Source organism: Centroberyx gerrardi, chromosome 12 (genome assembly GCF_048128805.1).
Source record: "Centroberyx gerrardi isolate f3 chromosome 12, fCenGer3.hap1.cur.20231027, whole genome shotgun sequence".
NCBI classification, from domain to species: Eukaryota; Metazoa; Chordata; class Actinopteri; order Beryciformes; family Berycidae; genus Centroberyx; species Centroberyx gerrardi.
In genome coordinates this window covers 22,871,027-22,898,092 of record NC_136008.1, presented here as the reverse complement: position 1 = coordinate 22,898,092, position 27,066 = coordinate 22,871,027, and the positions used below count along the sequence as shown (strand labels likewise).

Here is a 27,066-nt window from a genome sequence, read left to right as displayed (position 1 = left end):
CTTCACTTAGTGATTTCCTACATTTCCCAGAATGCCTTTCAACAAAGCCCTGTTGCTTTCAATCAAAGGCTACTATTCATAGCTACTTGTATGTGTCTTATCTTTTCCAGTACTTCTTTGGGTGACTCCAATAGCCCTTACCCTCCACTATGGAGCAGACTGATGATGAAGAATAAGAAGCTGATGACGATGAAGAAGACAAGGCCTTCAAAACGCACTGAGGACTTAAAAGATGGGCGCAGGAGCCACATTCTCCAGTTTTCCCCAGACCCGTTTATCCCGACCCTCTAAACCCCAGCAGAGACTGAACCTGAGACATGAAGGTTTTCCCAAAGCCCTCACCAAGCCATCAACCCCCATGTAATTGACAAGGATCCCTCAGTTTTCCCATAGGCGTGTCAGAGAATGCAGAAGGCCAACAGTATGTTGTGTATATAAACTGGAGTCTGTATCGGTGTCTTTGCTTGGCTCTCTGTGCCCTACAAGGCTCCAGCCTGGGCGACGCAGGCCCTCTATCACTCTTATGTGTATCATAGACAGAGTGTGTGCATGAGAGAACGAGAGAGAGAGAGACATGATGGTGTTGAATGACAGGACATACTGTAGTTGAGATTATTTAACCTGCAGAAAGGACTTTTGAAGTTTGTCCTTCGCTCGGACAGAGAACTGCTTTTAGTTTCCTCTTTTTTCTACTGTGAGAATGTGTATGTGTGTTTGTGTTTTTTGCAAACTTGACACACTCGTTTATTCATATTTTGTGCTGGGATTTCGAGACTCAAGAAGAAAATGTGGACTTAATATTGTGCTACTATGCATATACGGCCTCATTAATAGTTTGATTTTGTGAAGTATCACAGATGTAATGAAAAGCATCCCTTTATCTATCGTCCTTTCCAAGGGTTTTTCATATCATTACGAATTTGAAATTGAGAGAATTTTAGAGTCGCAGTGTGTAACTGCCATCTAGCAGAAAAAACAGTAGAAAAGTAGCCAAACCTTTGAAGGATTTCAAAGCTCTTTGAGTGCAGTGTAGACACACTGAATTGCATCTAAATATGTAAAGCAAAAAAAAAACGGTTATTTCAGATAGTTCAGAATGTTCCATTCTCCAAAAACAATCACCCACTTTAAAAATCAAGTTGCAGAACAAATGTTGTGAAATACAAAGTTGTTTGTTTCATTTAAGCTGTTGAGGGATATCAAGCATGCAAATCAGTTTCTCTTTTGACATTTACGGTGTGAAGAACAAAAACACGCTTCTTCACATTCAGATTTAGATGTTTTAAATGCCGCATGCTGAATCAGTTGTTGACAAGTTGGGTAAGGAGTGCGTGGAGTAAATAACACGTATGCATGTGACTTATGTGCATGTGTGTATATGTGTGTTTATGGATATCAGTGGCTAATGGTCGATTGCCCATCCAGCTCTGTACCAGCTTCTGTATGTTAGTATTGTCATCCTTATTGCTACCAGTAGTCAGTGTTATGGACAGCGTATAGACTGCCAAAGCTGACATCTAATGGTTGAACTGAAATGAATAACCTCACAGAGCAAAAGCAAGGAGTCGCTTTAGGAAGGAAAACAGAGGACAACAATCTGTACACATCTGAGCTCACATATAGACGTGCGCTGTTTAATGGGGATGCTGTACAGTCATAGATGAGTGCTTTTCCTGTTTCGGTTGAGCTGAATAATTAAATCATGGTTCATCTGTGTAGTTTCTGTCGTGCTCAAACCCCTACAGGGACGTGAGCCGCAGCCTAGTAGAGTAGATGAATCCTTTCCTGAGATTCATGTGCAATAGCCTCAAACACCCAAATTAGACTTAAACTGCATGAATGCAATTGACAGTAGCACAGACAAGGATTACATGCTGGTCGCACATCGATACATCAGTGCCGGTTTCCCAAAACCATCCAGTAAATTCAAACGGAAGATAGATGCACCCTGGTGGCCCATAGCACACACTTGTTACATCGACAGTGCAGCTTACGGCCTCGTCTCCTCTCCCTCCCGTCTTTCCCGTCACTCAGTTGTCACAAAATACTGTTGAAAGGTGAAAAAAGCTCTCCCTGCTAAGATGCTTTTGGGAAACCCATCCCAGGACCTGTCCCTCCCCCTGAATGTAACTGAGGCCGCCCAGGGCTCAAATAAGAGGTTTCAGTTATTGAATTGTTTTCAGATTGGAAAGGTTTTGAATGTTTTTGTTGAATAACTGCTGTTTTGTAAAGAAAAAAAAACAACAAAAAAAACGCCGACATCGAAACAACCGAGGATCACAACTACTGCAATGATATTGTCACAATGTATTGCTTTTATTGTATTTCTATTATTTTTTAAAAAGCTGTCAGGTGTAACATTTCTGTTAAACACAATAGCATCTTGTGGTCAAGTGCCAAATAAAAACAAAAACAGTATTGTATAAATTTATACTGTACAATTGTTATCTGTTGAACAAAATGTTTGTAATTGTTGCATTTTGTAGGTTTTGTATGGTATCCTGTATTTAGTGACTGTAGTTTTTGAACACAGGATTCTGTTTTTTGGTCAACTTTAAAAAGCAAGAATTAAATCTACAATTTTTGTGCTCTAGCATCGATGTGGTGTCCGTTTTATTTTGTAATGTGAGCAGTTTTAGTCATGTTAACAGTCTATTATATCAAAAGGGTCATAACTGGATATAGGCTGTAGAAGTCTAAATAGGAACCGCTTTATTAAACTGCCTGTGATTTCAGATTATGGCTGGGCAAAACATACTGTACATCATCAGATATCAGAACGCCTTTGAATATAAAGATATGTGACAGAAATGTGCAGTCTGATTGCACTGCCTTTGATTTGTGTTTATGATTATATAAATCAAGCGCTCCCTAAGTCTGATTCTAGTCCAGCAGTAGCAGTTGCTGTTCTTACATAGGGAGAAAATAAATCCATCTATCTTATTGTAAAGGCTAATGGGACTGAAATGATCTTGAATGCTTCTCTAGCTGAGACTATAGCTGCTCTTTAGATGTTAAGAGCAGTTTTCCCAGCCGTAATGCCGAATGAAGATTTAGTTTGCCAGAACAAGATCACTGTGACCCGTCACATTCAGCTGCAGCCTGTTCCCTTCTGTAATCGAGGTACATTAGACAAAGTGGAATAACAGAACTTCACAGGCACAGTGTGTACAACTAAACTGAAAATATATCCAAGAAATGTCTTAACACACCTCTACTGACTTTAAATCAATAACCTTTCAGCCCTCTATGGGCCTCCACCCCAACCCTCATAACTTAGTATCACCTCTTCTTTCCACAAACATTCTCGTTCCAAATGTTTTCTCAATATTTGTCTAATATCTGAAATAGCTGCAAGCTACTGATTAAGGCTACTCTAATGTCAAGTAAACAAACCACAAGGGAGAAATGACTGCATATAAAACTATATTTATTGACTCATTTAAAAGAAACTATACAATACAATGTGTTGCATGGAACTTAAAGGATAGAGATGCTTTTGGATGCTTTTGCAGCATTTGCTCAGTGAATCAGGTGTAAACACTAAACAGAGGCAATGACTGGAATAGGGCAATAGACTGTTAAGCTGTGTTGATTTGCACTAGCCTCAGAATAAAGCTCTGTAAATGGATGGACCCGTTGGAGCTAGCTAGCCCCTAACCAATGTCATAAATACTAATGACTACAGCCTCTTCAGTGAGATGAAAGGACATGATGGCACACACAGAGGAAGCAAAACAATTAAACAGCATCCTGGAGACTATTGCAGTTGTTCCATAATGGCGCCTCATCTAATTATGTTTCCATAGACACCAGCCACGTAATGTAAGCCTGGGAATAACTGTTATGTTGCTGCCACTGATTGGGAACATTTAGTGTTCAGCAAAATATGGCCAATCAATCAACATTCTAGTAAATTAACCAGTCATTCATTCCATTTCAAGGAGCATCTAAAAACAATTAAAACATGTACATACAAAACAATACGGCATTACCTCAGACTGTGTCAGTTTAACAGTCTGAGTGCCAGCAAGACGTTGAGCCTGTCAAGCATCTGATCAACTCAGCAGCATCCGCCACTGGAAGAGGCAGCAGGGAGGATGGCAGAGGACAGAGGCTCTGCTGGTTACCCAGTGAGACTATTGTATTGGCTGATTGGGTGCTTTGTGGTGACCTACATTAAGACCTTGACTACGTTCCATGTCTTGAACCCCACAAGCGCTAAATTAAGCGCCCTCATGGAAAAAAACAATTCTGAAAGATGAACATGAAGATTCTTCTGATGCAACGAAGTGTTATAAGGTGAATTCCCATCAGCCTTGCGTAGCGAGTTAGCTGGGAAAGATGAGGAATTTTACACCAAGCCCCAGGTCACGGCACTGTGGTTTAAACATGAACCTCGTGTTGCCAGTACCAGGAGCTCTCCTGCAGCCCAGGATCCAACCACTGACTCCTATAGTCCCGCTCTCTGCCTGGTGGGGGAAACAGGGGCTTAGAGGGGAAACAAGTTACTAACTGTTTGGCCTTCCTCAAAGAATACAATTTGGCGCTGTCATCTAATACTGGTAAAAGTTGAAGATTCCTGCAGAGAACCGTGGCCACCTCCGTCTGATAGCGTGACGAGCGATGGAACAGTGAATGCATTGTTGCGGCTGAACGCCCACAGTCCGATCTCTGATAGGTCAGATCTCCGACAGAGTGACCCGCAGCGAGTCTGCCGAGCTCTCCATGGCCAGGATGAAGGTGTCCTCGTTGGAGTACTGCTCGATGATGTTGTCGTCCATGTTCACCAGCACCCTGAGGGACAGGGAACGCACAGACACACCAGAATACAATCACATTTAAAAGGTTAATATCTCCGGTGAGTAAAGGTCTCGTTAAATTTAGTCTAATCTACAAGTCTTTTCTATGGAGTTTGACTCTCTCGCTCACCCTTTTTTGCTTTTCTTGTAAACTTTGGCCATCTTGTCAACAGGCACCGCGTATTTCTCTGAGATCTGTGAGAAAAGCTATGTTAGTTTTGCAAAAATAAAGGAAGAAACAGTGCATTTTAAGCATGATGATGGGTGCTGGGAGTGACTAGCAGGCACTATTTACAGATTGTATTATTGTAGGCTAGATGGATCTTTTCTGGCACAATAGAAGTAATTTGTTTGCCCTCAGAAGTGCAGACCGTCCTTATTTCACACTCCAGGCCAACTAAAACAACACTTGAGCAGTACTCACCGCCTCCATCAAGGCCCTGAGGGTTGGGGAGCGGAGCATCAGGGCATCGAACACCTCATCGCACTCCTTCCTCACGTACAGCAGAACTGGTGAGGCACGAAAACAAATAAGAATTCATGCATTCAAAGAAATAATGAGATATCGAGTGCAATCCTCGATACAGAGCCGCTTCTAAGTCTTACTTATTGAACATGCAGAGCTGCAGAGAGCAAAGAGACATTCACAAACCTTTCCTCTCCAGCTCCACTTTGGACTTCTTGGGCTGTGGTGGACAGACGTCTTCCTCAGCGAGACATGATACCCTCTTCACCATGACACTCCTGACACACACACACACACACACACAGAGCACTATGAGATGATGATGCCAAGTCATAACACACAATTTCATGCTGTTGTGAATCCTGATGATTAACAGGCGCGGCGTGTGAAGAGAATTAAATCATCCCAAACCCATTTAACGAGACGCCGTGAAATACGCCACAACACAGAGACCGATGTTGTCGCCATGGAGAGATATTTAAAAAGTAAACCGCTGGTGACACATGGTGCGGCGAGCTGGAGGGTGTGACGGGCTACAGAGCAAAGCGCCGGGGTCAAAATAACTGGAAGACACTCACCCGTCTCTCTCCACTTCCTCTGTGTTAAAAGCAAAGACCTGTGAATGGAGTAAAATATGACATGAAGCACAATGCAAAATGCAGAGAGAGAGAGAGAGAGAGACAGAGACAGAGACAGAGAGAGAGAGAGAAAGAGAGTTCCCTCACCTGTCCCGCTCTCTGCAGATTTCCAAAGTGGACGTCGGGGATGAACAGGACGGGCTGGGAGTCCAGGTCGGCCAGGCTTTTGAACAGCGTGCCGTCAGCCTTCTTAACGGGAGACGTCGGCCCCGGGTTGCCATTTTTCCCTGATCCAGAGAGAGAGCATGAACTCAGCATCCGTTGCCGGGGCAACAATCAGAGCCCTCCCTGAAGAAGACTGGACCCCTTTCTCTCCTCCTCCTCCTCCTCCTGGTCCCATCTGACCTACTTGTTAGTGCCACATGTCTTCAGTCCTACCACTCTACTACAGATTTGGTCATGTTTGATTTAATTTGCTTGCCTTTAATCTTCTGTTGTTGTTTTATGTTCACCATTTTATTTTATTTCTTTATGATTTCCATTTAATTGATTTTTATTAGTACTATGACTTATATTATGGTTTCCTGGAAAGCACTTTGTAAACTGTCTTTAGCAAAGAGACAAATTAAGCTTATATTGATTTCTATTATTTATGTATCATTACAATTTATCAATGTAGCACTATTTAGATAGGCAACTTTATTATTGTCATTAGTAGTAGTAGTAGTAGTAGTAGTACGAAGGAGAAGAAGAAGAAAAAAAGAAACAAAAACAAAAAACTGAAGAAAAAGAATATGAAGAACAAGAATAAGGGGAAGAAAAAAAGAATAAGAAAGAAGATGAAGATGAAAAGAGCCTCATATTATCCCTAAACACAGAACTGGTTTCACCTTTGGTCTTCTTCCTGAGCTGCTTCTTCTCTTCGTCACGCAGCTTCCTCTCAGCCCCCTGCCCAACACACAGGGGTTCAATGGCATGAAAGTATAGAGTAATTAAATATGCAGAAATACAGTTAAAGGTAAAAAAAAAAAAAAAAAGTCAGTAGGTTGTGCTCACCTTGTCGCAGAAGACCTTGATCTGAGCGAAGGCCCTGTGGATGGGCCTGCTGCTGCAGCCGTTGTAGCTGTAGGTGTCGATCTGGATCATCAGGGGCGTCCCCTTCACGCCCTTCTGGGACGAGAAGTCTGTGCTCAGACAGTTCACAGAGATAAAGACCTGACAGAGAAGTGAAGGGGGGGGGGGGGGGGGGGGTTAGTGGGGAGACGGCAATGTCAGTTCACTCAGATAAAAGAGAAAAGTTTAAAAAAAAAAGGTCAATTTCTGGTGTTCTGTGTCCTTGAACAGGCAGAGGCAAGAGAGGGGAAAGAGCTGATTAGCAAATAGTTTTCATACAGGATGTTTCAGGTATGAATGAGTGAATTTGTTAATGAAATAATGCAGATTCAGAAAGAGACGTTTAATTATGGATCATTCATAGAGTCTACATAGTGAGGGTGGGTGAGAAGCATTATCAGTGTCTCTGTGAGATAGTATTCTTGGCTTATGTCTTATTTACTGACATCTTGAGCACTTTTTTTAACCATCTTTTCAAACCACCTCAGTAGTTCCTAAGCAGAGAAAGAAAGAAAGAATTGTGCCTTGTTTTGTAGGTGAATGACTCATATGACTCATATACAAATAAAGAGTAAGTCCTCAGGTGAAATAAAGGTGTTTCCCACTAACACAAACTATGAAAGTCTTCCCTTCAGTTCACTGTAGTAGGTAAACCTAAGGTAGTAACTAATGATTAAGGTTAAGACTAAGGTAATGCTGTCTCTATTTTAAATATGAGCGCTCATTATCAGCCCGTCATCTTCAAGCTCAGTGAGTTTTACAGCCAGTCTGGCTCTGAGATGGCTAGCCAGATCTGAAACTGTTAGCCAAGTGGTGCCAGTCTGAAGCAGCAAGCCAGATCTAAATCTACTAGTGAGATGTTTGTTCTCTCAGCCATGACCCAGTCCAGGGTCAGAGGTCACGAGTCAGGTCAGACGAAACAGTCAGTCATGCAAATGTGGAAAAGGGGACGCCACTGAAACCTCTCAATACTCCTTTTAGAATGTTGAAAGTGCTCATAAATATACTTCAATCGTGTGAAAAACAAAGATGTGAATGATATTTCCATGAAGTCAAATACTGAATTATTGGAGGCTTAATATTGCTCCAGAACCCTCAATGTCACAACTTTTATAAATGCGTGGCTTTGCTCCAGCAGCACCCTTTCCAGCCCTTAATAATGCAGCAGAGCAGATCTGCTGCCTTGCTGAGCTACTGAATCTTTTAAGAAGGATGTGAGAACAAAAAAGGGAATTCATAACATCTCACCCAAATCTGTGTAAAGTCCTACTACTGGTTTAAACCATGAAATGCTCACCATGAACAACAATACTCGAGGTTATCCTCACCCATTTAGTTACAGGGTGTTATAGATTCTCATGCTCAACGGTGAAATTTCCTGTTTTAATGCCAAGCCACCTCAAACAACTCTCCTCCATCAACTCCTGATGACATTTCCAGTTCAACAGGACAAACAGCCTGAGCGGCGGGTCTGCAGAGACGGATAACGGTAGAGATTCCTCACCCCGGCTCAAAGCGGTTTTCCCACTACGCAGCATCAACAACATCGTGCCTCAACCTGCAGAGGTGAGGGCTGATTGCTGAAATGGCCCGGAGCGCAAATGAGCCTCCTACACACCTCCACAAATTCACACCTCCACAAGCCCATGCCATTTCAATTTCACCGGAAGCGCTGGATGTGGTGGTGCGACCGCGAGTGTGTGTGTGTAGGAGGGCTTTTTGTGTTCTGCGCGTATGTGTGAGCGTTCAAATGCCCCCCTAAAAAGCAAAGGGTTCACGAGGGCGCTGAAAGTGGCTATTCAATGCCATCCGCTCAACCTGGCATAAACAAACAAACACAAAAACAGAATCAGGCTGCAGGAAGCAGCTCTCATCTCCCCAACCAACACATCTCTCACTCCATTATCACAAGGATGATGATTATTGTTGCTTGGCAACAGTGGATCCTTGCCAAAACAAAAACACAAAACTAATCATTCCCCCCAAAAAATATCAGTTTTGTATGCCAGCCCATCATAGCCTGATTGGACGTCCAATTATCTTTGAGAGAGAGAGATGTCAGCCAGGCGGACTAATAAAAAAAAAGAGAGATGTGCTTTCTCCTCCTCTCCCATTCCGTTTCCAGGGGCTCTGACCCTGTCTGGTGGCTCAGGAGGGAAACTGCACTGGTCAGTCTGAGGCAGCAGGGCTGATAATGAAGAGACATCCAGCACAGCCCAGAGGGAGCATCACTTCTGCTTGTAGCAGCGGCTGTCACACAGCACAGCCACATTAACCCACGCACTGACACTCAATACAAACACCGTCAACCTGTTCACCACTCAAGACAGTACTCAGCACTCTAATCAGTATCCTGGGGAAAGTTTACTGAATACAAAGCAAGCTGTAACCAACTAAACAGAAACTGTGCTAAAGCCTTAACATTGCACTGTATACACTACCAGTCAAGAGTTTGGACACACCTGATTGAATGCATTATCTTTTTCATGATCTTAAAGCCATTTTGATCTAAAGGCTTATGCTTAAATGCTTATGCTTATAAATGCCTATGTATGAATTTAATTCCAAAGCCTTTGCCTTTCCATCAAGGCAAAGGGCGGCTACTTTAAAGAATCTAAAATATAAGATAGTTTGTCTTTTTGGTCACTGCATAATTCCATTTGTGTTATTTCATAGTTTTGATGTCTTTACTCTTATTCTAAAATGTGGAAAATAGTAAAAATAAAGAAAACTGTGATGTGTCCAAACTTTTGACTGGTAGTGTGTATTCCTGTAACAACCTTTAATGAAGGCTGAAAGTATGTCAGAGATGCAGCTGCTGTCCATCTATGCAAGCTAATTATCAATACGCCTGTATAGAATGACACTATAACACATTAAATAGGTCCATATTCTCAACATACTGGTACATTATTGTAGCCGGGTGCACCAACCACACCAAGTCACTTTCCTTGTATGTGCAAACATACTCGGCATAATAAAAGAATTCTGATTCTGATTCTGATCAAAACCAAGCAGAAGAAATAAAAACTGAGTGATCATAACTCGACTCCACATCATCATATGACCGTCTGAACTCACTAAGGACTTGAGGCCATGGGCAGTGGAGTGAAGGTGTGTCCCAAACAGTAAATATTTATCCACAGAGCGCCAATTACCTCTCTGTCAACAGTCTGTTTGTGGATTCCTCTTCTAACCCTCGAGCCAAATGGGAGCCACAGCCACCATGTCCCGAAGCCCTATAGCCTGAGGGTGTGTGTGTGTGTGTGTGTGTGTGTGTGTGTGTGTGTGTGTGTGTGTGTCCCATACACGTTGTTTGCTGTCTGTCTTTATCCAATTGACCACCTTTACAAAGGTGAAATCCGAGCAGCTCCTTTCATGGTCTGTTGCTGTGTGCCCAGCAATGTCTGAGACCCCAACTAATGACCAAACACAAATCAACAGACACTCCCTCTTTCAGGACAAAGAGTGTGTGTGTGTGTGTGTGTGTGTGTGTGTGTGTGTGTGTGTGTGTGTGTGTGTGTGGCTAAAGAGACATAGTCTGTACATCTAAAGACTCCACAAAACAAAGACTTTTGGTTTCTTTGAGCAATTTTCACCCATATGATCCGCTTTGAAAAAAAAAGAAACAAAAAAGCGCATCCAAATTGTCAACAGTCTCAGTGGGTGTGAAGTGGCTGTCAGTTTAATTGCTCTGAAAGCAGGAAAAAAAAAAAAAAACACATTGAATAGAGAAAGCAATTTCATTTCACTTCTTTCACTTTCGGTCCAGTCATCTCTTGCTTTGGCTTACGTAAAACAACCTCCCTTGTTTTTTGTTTTTTTTACCTTGGCTTCCTCGCTGACATCCCACGTGAAAGAGACGGCGTTGTAGGCAATTTCCTCCACGTTCCCAATCGTGTTGAAGCTCTCTTTGTAGTCGGCTGCATGTGAAGCAGGGATCAGAGGAAACAATCTCAGTGGGAGTTAAGATGCACAGGTTCGGTGTCAACCCCGCTTTCAACATTACAGGCCACTTTCACACGACTTTCAAAGTTGTGACACGCTCAAAAAGGAAGAAGAAAGAAGAGGAAAGGGGCAGCGCTGGAAGTCAATGTCAGACACACTTGGAAAGATTTACAGTGCTGATGGCAGGAGACAGTTGCTATGGAACCGTTCCATGTCTTTTTGATTAAACTCCTTATCAAGTTTGAATATATATATTTATAATGTGGCATCTTTTCACCTGCAAGACAACAAATCCAGATCCAGATAGGTGAAGACTCTCATATGGTCCTTCATACCTCCTAACGCACTAAACTTCTAAGCATGTAAGCTAATTCCCACCCATCTACATTAGGTCATAGTCTTCATCTCGGTCTCAGCATGAACACGCCACAGACAAAGCCCTCGCCGTGGTGTTTGACACCCCGAGTTCATTCCAATCCATTCTCAAACGCAAGTCGAGGCCTGTCTCGGGCTGATGGTGCAGGATGTGGCCCCAGTCCAGGCCCCCGCCCATTTCTCCCGTTAACGTCTATTCAAATAGAGATCCAGCGGCTGTCTCTTCCCAGGGCTGCTGTGAGAATCCAGGAGAGACCGTTATTCAAATCGGCTCAACTGTGTCGGGTTTCAGCCCGGGAAACGCCGCTGCTTTCTTTTGGAGTTTTCCAGCAGGTTTGCCACCTGCTCTCTCCCTCGCCCTATGTGTTTTTGTGCTGTTTATTAGGTGTCAGTATGGACATCTAAATGTGATATTCAGCACCTGAGGGTAAATGCCATTTTAGGATCTCTTGCATATTCCCCATCTGTTGCACCCATAACCCCACAAAGCTGGGGATGACTCTGACCATTATGTTCCATACAGAAGCTGCAGCCGAGCTTGTCAGAGAGGAGAACAGCAGTAATGATCTTACCGATGTCCAGGACCCTCTGCTTGGCGGTGTGCTGGCGGGAGTGCCAATATTTCCAATTCTTCAGCTGCTCGTCTCTGCACTTGTCTTCACCAAACACCACCATGATAACACTCTGCAGAGGAAACAATGATACACTCAGGTTAAAACAGAATAATAATCATATTCTTTAAACAAAATACATTTGATTCATTCCCAAGACTGCATAGTGTCACATTACCCAACAGTGAGAGGTCACTGTTGTTTGTTAGCACACCTCTACCTCCTCCAACACCCCGCCCCCCACCTCCCCTCCCTCACCTGTACAATACTCTCCCGCGGCAGCTCAGAGCCTCCCATGGTGCATTGCTCACTACTGGATGGGCTCCCGTCGTGCCCGTGTGAAGGCGGCGGCCCACTCACCCGCACTTTGCCTCTGGGCTGACGCAGGCAGGATCTGGCGCCGGTCTGGGTCAGCGTCACGGCGTAGAACTGGGCTCGGTTCAGGTAGGCCATGGGTCCTTCTACCTGCCGCTGCCGCAGGGACATGCTGGCCTCCAGAGAGTACTGGAAGCCGTCACTGCAGGGAGGGAGGACATGTGGGAATCAACATTTTCATATAGATAAATGTCCGTTTTGCTACTTTCTATCGCTGAGTGATATAACACAATAGTGATTCAACCTATAACCAGTTCATGAAAGCTTTTACATTTGCTGTTCTAAACACTCAGTGTCTGGTAGCCGCCTACAGAAACTCAAACTTCATCAACAGAAAATCCAAGAAGGAAGACGTCACAGTACTGGACGCACAAGACTGTCACAGCAAGAAGTGCTTTCTGGGGAACTTTATTCAGTACTAAAGATATGGACTTTTTGACTTTTCAAAAAGTGGAATAGCACAGCTTTAATGTCTAAAACAAAATACCTCTGCATCAGAACTTCAGAGTGTGAGAGCAGCTCTCATTTGTTTCAAAGGGAAAACATAAAAGCAGTGTGAATCGCTTTTGAATTGCAAATTCTGCACGTTTAATGCGTTTTGTTTGAATCTGAATTCTGACTTACGCTGGCTGGCTGTAGCAGAACTCATCAACTCCTGAGGAAGGACTTGGGTGGTAGCTCTGTGAAAGAAATATATTACATGGATGTTTTAAAAAGGAGAAGCACAACAGGGACAGAGACACAGAGCCCACAATCCATCAGCATTAACTCCATTTTGAGCGTTATATTTGGCATATCCATTCATAAAACCCTAAAAAAAACATGAGACTTCCAATGCTACACTTAACCCCCTTTCCCCAAGTAGGACAACCAGGTCTCACCTCTCTTTCTCCGACGTAAGCGTCCTCATACGTGCTGTCCGGAGTGCTTCTCTGATCATCTTTCAGGTATCCGGGGAGGCTCATATCGTAGCGGCTCTGATCGTACACCATCCTTATCTGCTCCCTCGGCTCCGCTCGGTAGGAACCCCCCAAACAGGACTTCATGTACGCCGGCGTGGACATCGGGCCCTCCGTCTTGACCAGAGCTAGAGCCGCCACGCCTCCACTTTCACCTCCTCGGACCTCTCCTGTCAGACCGATAGCTGCGTACTTGGAGCCCTGATGCTCTGTAGCGGTGGCGCTGTTGAGGGAGAGGTTGACAGGCATGGATCTGAGAGCCTGGAGGTGGTGGTCCAGTATCTCCAAGCTCCCGCAGTTATCGGGCCCAGCAGCGGAGAGGTCTGTGGGCTTAACGCTGGTGGGCGCAAGTCTCTTCTCCCTGGGGACCTGGCAGGAATCATACACAAAAATGTATTCCAATGAGGTGAGAAACATTCTGGGAAGAGAAAGCTTTTCAGTCATATTACATCAACAAAGTGGGATTTGATAGTGGGGTGAGAGGGGACGCCATCCCTCAAATGATCTCAAACTAGGGAAAGCATGTTGTACCTCCTCTTTTAACTATATATTTTAGAGAGAACAAGGTGAGATGAAACAACACCTCACCTGTCAAATGTAACCAAACTGCTGATTGGTTGTTGGGAATACAGTCAATATATGTAAATATGTGTGGTTCCAAAAAAGACAAATGGCCTTCTATTCATTTCATTTTAGAGATGGTGAGTAGATCTTTCTGTCAAGTTGGCCTGGGCAATAATTCAATATTATATTATATTTTATTATACTATTATATTACAGTTTGTCATCTTTCAATATAATTATACTGCGTTGAAGGGATATTGAGTTATTATGATACAGAATTGTGTTGTCTAAATGAATGAATGAGCAAATACTAATTAAAATCTCCCACAAAACGAGATTAGAAACAAATTAGGGAATACTATTTGAAAATTATCCTACATTATATTCCCATGCAGTTCAATGCGGTGAACATGAACTTGCCTATTTAACATGTTTTGACTATGTTAGCAGATATCATCATGTATCAATATCAAGCTGATTTCTTGTGATATTAATTTCTCACACCTTGTAGTAGTCATACAGCAGGCCCAGGGCGGCGGCGCTGTCCTCATCTCCATTGATGCTCATCATGGCCTTGGTGGCGGCGGTCAGAGGGTTCTCCAGGTACGTCTTCCACGCCTCGTCCTCGCTGCTGAACACTCTTCTGGAGGGCACCGACACTTCGTTTGGTACCACCACCACCAGCCGTTTACTGGGACAAGACAAGACAATGGCGAGAGACAATGAGGCTGGTTATTGCTGCAGAGCCGGTCTGTCATGAGAGAGGCCGCGTCTGCCAAGCCACCAAGTCTGCCCCGGGCTGGTTCTCACCAAACTTCAATCAAATCGCCCTCTCCTTGTGATGTGTGTTTATGTAAGATCTCCTCTGAGGAATAATTGCTTGTATGTCACTTTTGAAGCAACAGAAAACTACTGAGTCACTGTCAGAATGTGAAGCTGCTGACTAATGATCAATTATGGTCAAAATCAAAGAACTACCTTTCAAAACACGTCAGACAGCATTCAGTAAGAAGCTGCTGATTAGAGGAGACACTGTCCGTAAAGTCTCAGCTTTTGAAGGGCACACATTCTCTGGTATGCAGGAGCTACTCAAGGTTAAGGCAAAAGTTAAGCAATTATGAAAATATGAATTTTTTTTTAAAAAAAAACAATGTTTAACTGCAGTTTTTATTTTTTCCCACACCTATCACTATAATATTTCCATAATCTTCTTTCAGGAGCTTCTAATGTGTCTGTGGTGCTCAATAGTGAGTTTATACTGACCTTATTGTACTGGTGTTTTTATTTCCTATGATCTCACTACAATATTCATATAATATCCCTATGATATTCCTTTAAAGGCTTATATTTTTGCTGTGACATTTGCATCCTTCTAAATTGTTGTAAGGGATCACATGAAAAACATCTGTTGCCTACATGCAATACAACTAAAAAATAACTACAATATTTTGACTATTTCTTAACTAAGCAATACAGAACATGAAAGAACATGCAGGAATTGTGACATTTCATAAAAAGGCATCTACTGGTAGAACTTAATATCCAATAATTATTAATGATCTTCCCTTACCTGTCCAGGTCCATGTTGCCTCCAGGACTCTCCAAGGTTTTCCAGGACTTGCTTGAGAAACTGGACTTTCTAGTTTGTGCAGGTAAGTTTGTGTGGGAGACAGAGAGCGAGTTGACAGAGAGATTAACTAGGCCCGCAGGAGGCTGGCTTTACTCAGCTTTTTTGCCCAAACACCCAATGAAAACATTTTTAGCCTGACTGGTCAAATACATTCGAATTCCCTTGATACCACCTGAAATTTTAAGCTAATTTAGACAAATAAAGCGAAGCTAAAGTTGTTGTGCGGGCCAGGGCCAGGTCCATGTCCTGTGTGGAGAAGTTGGTAAATTTAGGAGATGGGCACCGCGGCACCTGGAGAGACTATGTAAACAAGGAAACGGAAATCTCCTTCCTGATTGGTTAGCTGTTCCTCCACAGGTGACAGAGCCGCCTTCCTATAGGTGGAACCCGCAGGAGAAGGACGTGACCAGAAATAAGGGGAAGGCAGACACCAAATATGGAGACTCTCCATTAACGTCATTGTTAAAGTTCATGTTCTCTATCTCTCCCTACTGAAGCTGTCTTAACGTTTCTTCCGTTATGACAATAAATATGACATCTTTGTCTTGTCTTCTGTCACATTTTATTCTTATTTTGAGAAACAAAGGCATGACCATTCAAATCTGTATGCAGGCCAGTGAAAGGTAAATCCACATATACATTCAGTCTGCCCACCTTTTTATTAGAGTTTAGTCACCTCTTTTTAGGTTGACGTAAACACTTGTATTATGTCAGACATTTAACTGAAACTCAAATGAGTCAGAGATGACGCTTACCATCAATGAACACACCCCTCTAAATACTGAGTTGTATTCAAGGCCTATAGGTTTTAAGGTTTTAAAGGCGTTGTATATACTTGTTCCGAAATAATCGCTGTGCCAATGCACATTCTTTTCTTTCTTTCTTTCTTCACAGGCATATTTGGTCTAGGCTATGATTACCTATCTTCTGAGTCATGAGCCAAATGCCACATAAATAAACATGACTGTAAATCATCCTAAATCTTCTTTCCCTGGCCTAAATAAGTCGTGCAATTATAAGTTGTAGTGCCATGTGAGCATGGTTTAGGTGATGGGCTGTCTATGTAAAACTGTTGGACGGCAAATCAATTTCAAGAACTTGTTCATTGATTTGAGATAGGCTACCTGAGCAAACAGCCTGCTCTCACATACCTGGCCGTATTGTTGTCTGTACCATGACACCTTGTGGTATAATTTCGCACCATACAGCCAGAGAAAATGTCATTCGGGAAGGGACTCTGCGAATTTGGTTGTGCGTTCAGATTCTTTTCAGTACTTAGGTTTTGTGGGGGTGGATGTTTGTTTTAAGCTCATAAACATTTGCACATTTGTAATGGAGGTTTAAGTGTAAAGCCTCCATAGCCCTACAGCATCTCTGTCGCAGGAGGTCGCTGGTACCAATGCTGCCTTCACTTGCTGTCAGAAATATCGTAATTATTAGAACATAAACGAACCGATAAATAATTAGTATTGCACGATTTCGTTTTAATTGATTGATCAACTTTTAGCTGTCATTTCTCTTTTTAATAAATGAATTAACATACAGATGTGCATACTCCCAGCCCCCCACCCCCCTCCTTCATTCTTCCACTGCAGCACAACGTATCTCTGTGTCACTTAATTTCTAAAATAAAACACCAACCACAAAAAAACTTCTGTTACGGGGCCCATTTTGTTATTATCTTTAATCAAAAGCGACAAGGCGTTTTTACGACGTTTGGGGTTTGAAGTTAGATCTTACGGGGAGCACATGAAGGCAGCATAATTTCACTCTCAACTGCTTGGGCATGCGCACAAGAGCATTAAGAACAAACTACAAGCCAGGGAAGGTTCGGAGTGTAGCCGACTTTCATCTTTGTGGATACCTTCTGTGATATATTTATTTTTCACAGGTAAGACTTTTACCAAACGTGTTTCCTGGCTTTATTAATTCCTAATATTAAAGACAGATATAATGTTTTGTGTATGTGGCCCTACGTGAGCAAACGTTAGCAGAATAATTTGTTAAAAGCAGTGCGATAGCAACCCGGCTCGGCTTTTCAAGGATGGGTTGAAATTAAATTTACTTTTACTTGTGGTATAAACACATAGACAGGAGTTTCATGTTGCCAGACGGCCACACTTAACCACAGCTTCTTGACTAACCATCACCTTTTTAAAGCTTGTTGGTTAGCCAACGTTAGCTAAACCATCATCCCAAGATAGCGAGCTAATGTTAAGGATAGCCAGCGCTAGCAGTATTTTAGAGGGAGGCATGGCGGAAACTGACCTCACATCATCCCAAGTGCTCCTGTTTGGGTCACAGATCTCTATTGTGTTGCTCCTCTCGCCTCAGGAGCAACACACAGAGTTTTGCTCATCGCACAGTGATTGATCCCTAGATGGAGTGATACATCAACAATCACTCACCCACCTCTAACTAAAATCAAACACTTCACGTCTAGATCTCACTATACAGTGGCACTGACCTAGTTCTAGCCTACTGTATCTCTCAACTTTGAATGGCTGTAGTCTGATTTTCTTTGGGGAAATTTCTAAGTAATTGCCTGTTCCCTGTGACCCAAAAAGCTTCAATTAACCTACTTTGAAAAGTTGGGTTTTTAAACAGTAGTACAGTTACATAAATGTGAGGAGGTCTTTTTATTTTAACAGACAGCTGTCCTTACATGAATTGAACATCAACAAGGGGCATCAAGCTTGTTCCTACTCATCAAAGCTGGTGTCCCAGTTAGTATGATCTCCAAGGCAACAGTAATTCAGTGCTTTCCAGTTAAGCCACAGAGAAGGTTATATTGTGATAGAAGGCTGATGGTGCTCTTCAACCAATCACAAAGCTTCTCTTTTGGATTATTTCTGTTTCCTTCCCATCACCCATTACAGATTGTTCTGATCAATCAGTATGTCCTCAGAAGTGTCATTCTTCTTTTTTGTTTGTTGTTGCTTGTATTCTTTCTTTCTCAGGCTTTGAACTATCTCCTGCTTCACTTGTGTTGTGCTGATCACTTTCCTGTACTGTTTCTTCAGGTCCAGTGGCAGAGATGGCCCGCGGGCACCAGAAGCTCCAGTCCCAGCAAAAGAATGCCAAGAAGCAGGCAGAAATCAAGAAGAGCAAAGGGCATGACCAGAAGGCAGCGGCTAAGGCTGCTTTAGTGTACACCTGCTCTGTTTGTCGGGTATGTGCGTAGTTGGAAAGTAGGGTGTATGAACCAAGTCTGGACAAAAATAAAGACATACCGTCAGTTAGACACGGCGTAGATACCACAGCTTTCTTGAGTGCAGTGAGTTCCTAAATTACTAATATAGTCTTATAATAACACAGTGTTTCCCACAGGTTGGCAGTTTGCTTCGGCAGTGGAGGGGTTTAGTGAGTTAGTGATTTAATTTAGCAAACCCAGTAGCTCATATTTTTGGATCATGGACATCTCTCACTCCAGTTGATGAGGCTAGCATTAGTCAGCTAACTTGCTGCTGCAGCGTTAGCTAACTAATACACTCCAATCTGATTATTGCTACTTTAGCGAAGCAAGTACATCATACAGCAAATTACAACATATCCTCAACATATCAGGGTATATTTCAAATTTTTCCTCTCTATTAATTTTTTTGTCTGACATACTGTATGGTCAGTGTGACTCGAAGGAGTACTGACTGTTTACCAACACCATGCACTTCATCAAAGACGCAATCTATTATGGTCATTGTGGTTCACTAATACGCTTTCAGTGCTTCGCTTGATAGTATTAAATATTGTTTTTTGAAAACTACATTGAACAGAAATGGCATGTTTGAATGCCAGCTTGCCAGTTTGAATAACACCTGAAATTAATCTTAAAAAAAAAATGTACTTGGATGGTTGTTAATTTACCTGGACGGGCCAGCCAGATATTAACATTAAATGGGGAAACACTGTAATATACCTATTGTATATCAGTTTGCTTCTGTCATAGTGTTTTGCCAAAATATTTTCTGAATCTATTGTTTTTTCTCTGTTGATTTTTTTTATTTTTTTTTTCTACACCTTCTCAGACACAAATGCCTGACCCGAAGACCTTTAAGCAGCACTTTGAAAGCAAGCATCCAAAGTCCCCAATGCCCGAAGAGTTGGCTGATGTGGAGGCTTGAGAGATTGGCCCCTCTTTCACTAGGACAGTTTGGGCTGATCCAGGATGGGGCAACTACATTTTGCCATGTTTCAGATAAAAATATCATCAGTACAACTTACATGATTGCTCACGCCGCCTAATATAGTCATTGATGTATGGCTGTTCTATGCAGGGATGGAAACTGTACTCGCCTGCTCACCCATGGTCTTTACACTCAATTTGTGCAAAATTATTTTCATTTGCCAGAATTTGGATGGGGGCTAATGGTGAGGGAATAAGCATAGCAGCCAGCCTCCCTCTGTAGTCCACAAGTTCCATCCTCGGTTCGGTGTGATATTTCTATCTGATCATTTCAAAATGTTTAGCTCGTAAGACCAACTTGTCCCTGGGCTCTACCACCATTCCTCCATCTCAGGGCTCCCACTGTTTCAGGACACGCTTTGAATTCGGACGCAAATACGAATTAGCACTGACTCAGCTGAACACAGTTGTAATGTTGTAATGATACTTGGAAATCATCTGCATCATAAAGCAGTGTACTGTGAAAGCCATAATGGATTTTTTTGACTGAAAGCAAGTAATGATGCACCAGGGTTTGGGTCAAAATTAGAGTTCATTCAGAAGGACTTTGGAGTTTACTGTATGACCGAGAAGACACTCATCAAAAAAACACTAATAATGTATTCTTTTGAGTGAATTCAAATGTACCTCAAATCTGCACTGATATTTTTTTCCTGATCTAGATATTTTCATAATGGACTAGTCCATAGTTATTTGTTGATATGAAGTACATACTGAAAAGTCTACATTGTCACTGAAAGTTGTCTGTTGCATTTTCCCTCAGATTTTCAAGTTCATGTCTAATGTGTCAGGTTCTGCTGTGTGTCATAGCAGTGAGACTGACCAGAGAGGGCGCTGCAAGTCTACTCACAGCACACCCATCCTTGACACAATTTCTTTGACTCCTCTTTTCATAGAGCAGCCTGATAACTGCATAAAATATTTGTCTATCCTTTGATCTTGCTAGAAAATGCCTATTGAGTGAATTAGGAGGTTTGCACTGGTTGTAAATGATAACGCTAACGAGCTACTGCAGTTCCCCTTGAAACGTTTGTCTTTGTAATAACATGAATAAGTGGCATAATTGTGTTAATGTGATAATGATTTTGTTTGTCACTACTGTATTTCCAGCTGTGTGACTTGTCAGAAATATCACACTGGCATCTTGATGCATTTGTGAAAAGCATCTTAAGTGCAGTCTCTCTCTGGTGTTATTCCGTCATGATGGTGCAAAAGTATTTTGATTCTGACTGACCGTGCATTAGAAGTCTGACCTACATTACACTGTAAGTTAGTTTTGGTTGTTATTTTTTTATTCGCTACTTATCATAGCATGCTAACAGAGATATTTAATTTATAGAGAGGAGCTATTTTCAATACATTTGGACCTACTGTCATCAACCACTGATGTTATATCACTGTGCTAAAGTCTGGACTGACAACCAGCCATGTTTTTACTCTTATATAATAATCATATCTTTGTCCACGCAATGTAATGTATAGCCTTTTAATAAAGGTATTACTTTTATATGAACTATTACTGAGCTGTGTTTTACTTGAAAGAGACTTCTTAACTTATGTAGAAAATTCCCTCTAGATAATTGTGATTCTTAGTGAATGTGTGTGTGTGTGTTTAGTGGCCTGATTGTGCTGGCACCTGATGGATAGGCTGGCAGTGTAAGGCCTGTTCCAAGTTTAGCTGCAGCTGGTTGAAACGACAGTTAAGATGTGCCAATTTCCACCCAGATACCCTCTCTCTGTGTTTATAAACCATTTCTATTGTTAAGTACCTGTTAAGGCTCGTCCACTGATATTTCAGACAGGTTTATAAACTTTGAATGAAAGAACTTATGATTATCACGATACTCTAAAGTAGGAAATAATCATGTGACCGATCACATCTTCCCTCGTCCACCTCTTCTCCAGCATTTCAGTTGCGCTCTAGCTATGAGCCCCAAAAGTTTAATATCTGATTCACTCCTGCTTGAGTTTTATTTGCTTGTCAATTTACACCTTGGTGAGAGCCCAAGACCTCTCTTAACAGTTGCTCATCTGCTGCATTGTTAACAGATGATTTTATATTTAAGAGCTCCTGATGCATCGTGAAGGTAATAATGAATCACTGTTTCAGTGGGAATGTGTTATGGCAAAAGCTGAGAAACAGTAACTCCTAATAATGATGTGGGTTCTTGATTAGTCACATCCTTTATCCATTAATGCCCTCATATCCTGTTGACTGCTTTAAGAGATCTGTGTTGCTGGAGAGATTTAATCCCCTAAAAAGTAATTAAGGTGGATAATGCCTATGAAATATTAAACCTCTTTTCCAGAATGCTGCTTACAGGAAATCATTCTCTTTGTATTGCCTCCGGTAGTGTTTAACTTTCCTGTTTGCTGTTCTGTTGTAGTCCCAGAGCTGTAGTGATTGGTGAGTAGATGGCTGTTCTTATGAGAAGTTGAATACTGTAACACCACCACCCTGTTTCACCAGTAATAAGGTTAATAGGTGAGAATAGTCTATATCACCAGTGGAAGACATGAGTATCCTGCACATCTTCCCCAATATCCCGCCTGGGTCAAATAGTATTTTCAAATATTTCCTAGCCTTTGTTTTAACCTGATTGCAGTATCAGATAAATTGCATTTGCCACATAGTGTGCAGTGAAGAGTGCAGAACTGTTTCAAAAGTATTTTATAGTCCTTTCAGAATGCTTTTGTGTGACTGAACCTTATCTGACACTATCAAACATATCCTGATGCTGTAAACCCCACCCATCTGGTGCTCCAAGTAGATTAAAACAAACACTGAGAGGTTCCCGTCCATATGACTACACTTCTGAGTAAGCCTGGGTCTCATTTTATGACTGTGCTGTGACAAACAGTAGGGTCTTTAAGCCTGTTTTACAGATATACTGCCAGGCCAACAGGTTTTGAGAAGTGGCCCATACAATGGTTCCTTTCACCCCTATGACAAATGCCACTTAAGATCAAAAAATATCTTTGATAGCATTATGTCAGGAATTTGAAGGTGATTTAATTGGATTTATTTGTATGTGTAAAAGACAACAATGTAGTAAGTCAGTAATAAAATAATATAGTAAAGGGGAAAAGTCCAAAACACAGGTGGCAGTCTGGTGACTAGACAATTTATGTATGGAAAGAGATAAAAGAAAACAGATCAAAATCAGAATCTAAAATGATCATACATACAGCACTTCCAAGGCCCAGTCATTAATCAGAGATGCACCCACACACAGGCAGACATATGCACAAAGCACACACAAACACATGCACTAAAATAATATAATATAATATAATATAATAATACATTTATTTGTATCACACATTTCTAAAACAAAATTCAGAAAGTGCTTCACAGTGACGACAAGCAAAAGACACAGACATTACGGTGGGGGTGGGATACAGACACTAGTAAGAGCATGGGGTGAGGGAAGAGGGTAAGAATATACCAGCCAACCAATACAGTGGAACAATAGGAATAATGGTGGCTTTATTTGCGTAGCGCGTTTAGAGTTTACAAAGTGATTCACAGTCAAGACAAAGGACACAGAGACACAGTTACAGAAGAGAAGACAAACATACTCACACCAACACACGCACAATCAACCACATCAAACAATCACAATGAGAACAAAGACAGAAAATGATAAGCGAATATAAAGCAGGCAGGCAAATCTTACTCAATTCCTACAGCAAGATAGTTTTTACAGATTTATATAATTGTGTGGCAGGCAAGTTGACAAAATGAGGTGGGAGTAATGATGTGATACTCAGTTGATCCTGGTAGGGAAATTCTCTGCTTAGCTGCCTTCAAGGGGGGTCAGAGGTCAGAGGTCAGGGTCAGCTAGTGGAGCTGGTTGGGATTCAGTGACGTGAGATTCAGCAGGGCGGATACCTGCCGACACGAGGGCTTGTACCTTGGTCGTCAGGTCTCTTTAACCTAAACTGATCTGAGGAGGTATGAGGAAATGTAGCTGAATTTAGAGGCATTAAGCGGAAAAGGGAGTGTCTTCTCCAGAGACCCAGATGCAGACTGTGCCACCTGAAGGCGGCTGACTTGGTGAACATTATCTGATATCTGAAACAAAGGTGTAGAGTGACGTCTTTTGGTTGAGCAGGGAATGATTCTCAGTCCTCACTTCTGTATGTAAGCACTGAATGGGTTCCAGTTTATTCTGCTGGCTACCATGCTGCAGATTTATACATATAAACCATGGAGTGCTGAAGAGAGATTGATACATTTATGTCCATGGGATCAGTACAATCATGTTGGAAAGCCAATATTCTAGATTTGTTGATTAAATGGACCATTTGATCAGTTGACAAAGTATTAATTTAGTCAGGAACAGCCATTACTAGTAACAAGTAAGAGCTGACTAGTCCAGTGTTTTTACAATTCCTACCTTGTTACACAATACAGCAGCTCAGTAGTACTGACAGTCTTGTGTTTAAATCTTTTTCATTGAGGAAGCAGTCGTAAAATACATTCAGTGTTACAGATTTGTCCTCGCTTTAGAGTTAGAGACAGAACAAACAAACAAAGAGAAGAGAAGAGAAAAGAAAAAACAAAACAAAAACAAAGACATGTATACAACTATCCCCTTATCCCACCCCCCTCCCACCTTCCCGGGACTTGTCACACCGAAGGGGGCCATCAATATTGTACAACTGATCAGTTTGAGTTATCAATGTATTGGAGAAGGGGATGCCAGATCCTGTTGAACTGTTTCAGTTTGTTTAATAGCGAGAAGTTTTACTATTTCTTCCAGCCATAATTTGACAGGTGGGACTTCTGCCTTTTTCCAAAACATTAAAATAAGTTTCTTTGCTACAATAAGTGCATACGATAGCAGTTGTTGTTGACAGTTATTAAGCAGGGAAAACTGATCGGAGACTCCAAGCACCACCAGAAGAGGGTCAGGTTCCATTACTGTATGCAACATATCTGACAAAATTTGGAATACATTAGTCCAAAATGGAGTTAACTTAGGACAGAGAACATAACTGTGGAGAAGAGTGGCTTCTTCAGTATGGCATTCGTCACACAGTGGAGATACATCTGGAAAGATTTTGTGTAACTTTGTTTTAGCATAATGAAGTCTGTGGATAATCTTAAACTGAATAAGACGGTGCCTAGAGTTGGCGGAGCATTTGTGTAGGTTCTCCAGTGCCTTATCCCAAAGATCACCATCTATCTCCGTACCCAGCTCCTGTTCCCAGCGTGTTTTTATACCCTGCACGGAGGGTGAGGTTCTGAATAATAATGAGTTATAGAGTAAAGATAATAGGTGTCTGTCCCTGCCTCCCATCTTAAAGAATCCATCAAACTTTGCTGGTTCTATTTTCTCTAGAGTGGGTACATATTTTTTAACATAATCCTTGATCTGCAAGTATCTGAAGAAGTTGTTCCTATGGAGACCATATTGGACCTGAAGATGATTGAAGGAGGCAAAGCTCCCGTCTACAAACAGGGCTCCAACAGTCTGGATACCCAAATCTTTCCATTGTGTAAAACCTGAATCTAAAGTAGAGGGGACAAAAGAGGGATTCCCTGCTATTGGTAGGTGGATATGGACTCAATTCTGAAATGGGATTTAATCTGTTTCCAAGTGCGTATAATGCTATGAATTATGTTATTGTTATTATAGGTTGATTTATCTATTTTTATCGGTGATAAGATCAGTGCACCGATCTCGTAAGGAGTACATTCCTCTCTTTCCATTTTGATCCAGGTGGGGTGTGTAAAAAAGTATGATCTAGCCACATTATAATAGTGCGAAGCGTACAGGCATAGTAATAAAGGGAGAAGTTTGGAAGGGCTATTCCTCCATCTAATTTTGATTTACAGAGGTGAACCTTACTAGTTCTGTGAGCCTTATAGTCTCATAGAAATGGAACAATGATGGAGTCAAGTTTCTTAAAGAACTTCTTAGGTAGGAAAATTGGAATATTTTGAAATAGGTAAAGAATTTGGGGGAAGTACTGACAGTCTCATGTGTAACTAGTGATGACATGAAATTACGAAATAACATGCTCCTTTGAACAGAGCTGTTGCATGGCCTTGTTGGATTTAAACATCTCTCTGGGAATCACTTGCACTTGGGTAAGAACTTGTGTGTGTGTGTGTGTGTGTGTGTATGTGCTTGTGCCTGTGTGTGTCTTGTGTGTGTGTGTGTGTGTGCGTGCATGTGTGTTCATGTCTCTCAAGGTGTGGTCGATAGTAGTCAGTGGGAAAACTCGCCCAACCAGTCACGCAACTCTAGGCTCCCTCACTCAACTTACTGATTTTTTCCTTTACTGGAAACCCCTGCGGCCCCTCCTCTGCCGCACCTTGACTACTGAGAGCAATCTTTCACTTTCTTTCACCGATTGCATCATACGCACTCCAACAGTTATCAATATCTGTGCCTGTGCATTTCTACAGCCAATATTATCTGATCTGCCCTTAAATAGGTTACAGGCTTGAAATCTTGGCCCAAGGGGAAAACATGTGACAAGGCAAAAATAGCTTCACTCTTTCCCCGTGGAAACCGACCAGAATGCAGAAATAGTACTTTCTATTAGGCAAGCTAGCTCAGTGTCCTGTGTTCTACTTAGTTTGTGATGCCCTCAGCATCTCCAGCAAATACTGCTAATTATTGTTACAGAGACAGTTTGACTAGGCCAACACAACTGTGTGCAAAATGACGGTATCTCATTTTGTCAGAGGAGTGTCATTTTGGTAAGTGAGAAGCTTGGTAGTCTATACTGAGAATACTTTTTAGGAAGTGGTTAAAATGTGACCCCACCATCCATCATGGTTATATCAGGGCAATTAGGCTGATAGGTGGCCATTCTCTATAAGGCCCAAAAAGAAGAGAGTTGGCCTTGAGAACCAAGAGTTCAACCAAAAGGGTTTTATCAGGTCTGAGTCATATAGCTTATGACTCATGTAGCATCACAAGCATCATTCATTGTCAGGAGTCCTGCCCTGTCTTGAACCAATGGGTCCTGTGCCCCAACTGCAGGCACAACAGCAACCCCACATAAGTTAGGCTCAGCCATGATGTCAGTCACAGCACCAATGGCACAGGTGCCAATAATGTTAGCGATAGCAAGGTATAAAGCTTCCTATCAGGGTGAGTCTCTTTTCAGTGTTGAAGCCATTAGTCCTGTCTCTGCTTCCAATTTAGCCCTACTAGGGCTACAGTGATGCTGCTAGGTCAGGTTTCCATAAATTTGCATGTCTCCTAGCTCAGATGTAACACCATAAACACATAAGTTGTTGTAATACACTCAAGGGTGTCAATTCAAGTTCCTGCTGCTAAAGTCCCTGCTTCTAATATCATTTACCACCACAACTTCAAAATCTGCTAATATCGACTAAGTTTCTGGGGACAAATAGAGAAATGACTGATGAATTAGAAGGTATTATTTGGTCAGTTTGAAGACTTACTAGATGTAGGTCACAGAATTGTCTTCC

The 27,066-nt window shown here is 41.9% G+C and overlaps 3 protein-coding genes across 6 annotated transcripts in view; 2 read left to right on the top strand and 1 right to left on the bottom strand.

Moving 5' to 3' along the window:
* The window catches only part of ncalda (neurocalcin delta a), a 66,392-nt gene extending 63,752 nt beyond the window's left edge, over window positions 1-2,640 (top strand). For all 3 annotated transcript variants that reach the window (XM_071906067.2, XM_078287276.1, XM_071906068.2), the window contains one exon: window positions 111-2,640. The gene's annotated coding sequence lies outside the window, so the exon portion shown is untranslated. The remainder of the gene's footprint in view (window positions 1-110) is intronic.
* Window positions 2,641-3,413: 773 nt separating this feature from the next.
* Window positions 3,414-15,676, bottom strand: LOC139917045 (grainyhead-like protein 2 homolog). 2 transcript variants are annotated; one of them, XM_071906065.2, is made up of 15 exons: window positions 15,362-15,676; window positions 14,296-14,482; window positions 13,150-13,596; window positions 12,893-12,948; window positions 12,152-12,410; window positions 11,855-11,966; window positions 10,788-10,882; window positions 6,903-7,061; window positions 6,737-6,794; window positions 5,994-6,133; window positions 5,847-5,884; window positions 5,455-5,546; window positions 5,227-5,312; window positions 4,933-4,997; window positions 3,414-4,797 (listed from the first exon to the last, which is right to left on the bottom strand). In XM_071906065.2, exons 1-15 carry the CDS (start codon window positions 15,373-15,375, stop codon window positions 4,683-4,685), a joined length of 1,923 nt encoding a protein of 640 aa, XP_071762166.2. In that variant the 5' UTR covers window positions 15,376-15,676; the 3' UTR covers window positions 3,414-4,682. The 2 variants fall into 2 exon arrangements, with proteins under 2 accessions (XP_071762166.2, XP_071762167.2); XM_071906066.2 differs by having other exon boundaries at window positions 12,254-12,410.
* A 1,564-nt stretch (window positions 15,677-17,240) lies between these two features.
* Window positions 17,241-21,082, top strand: LOC139917047 (zinc finger protein 706). Its single transcript, XM_078287277.1, has 3 exons — window positions 17,241-17,312; window positions 18,445-18,593; window positions 19,447-21,082. Exons 2-3 carry the CDS (start codon window positions 18,459-18,461, stop codon window positions 19,540-19,542), a joined length of 231 nt encoding a protein of 76 aa, XP_078143403.1. The 5' UTR covers window positions 17,241-17,312; window positions 18,445-18,458; the 3' UTR covers window positions 19,543-21,082.
* Window positions 21,083-27,066: the final 5,984 nt, after the last annotated feature.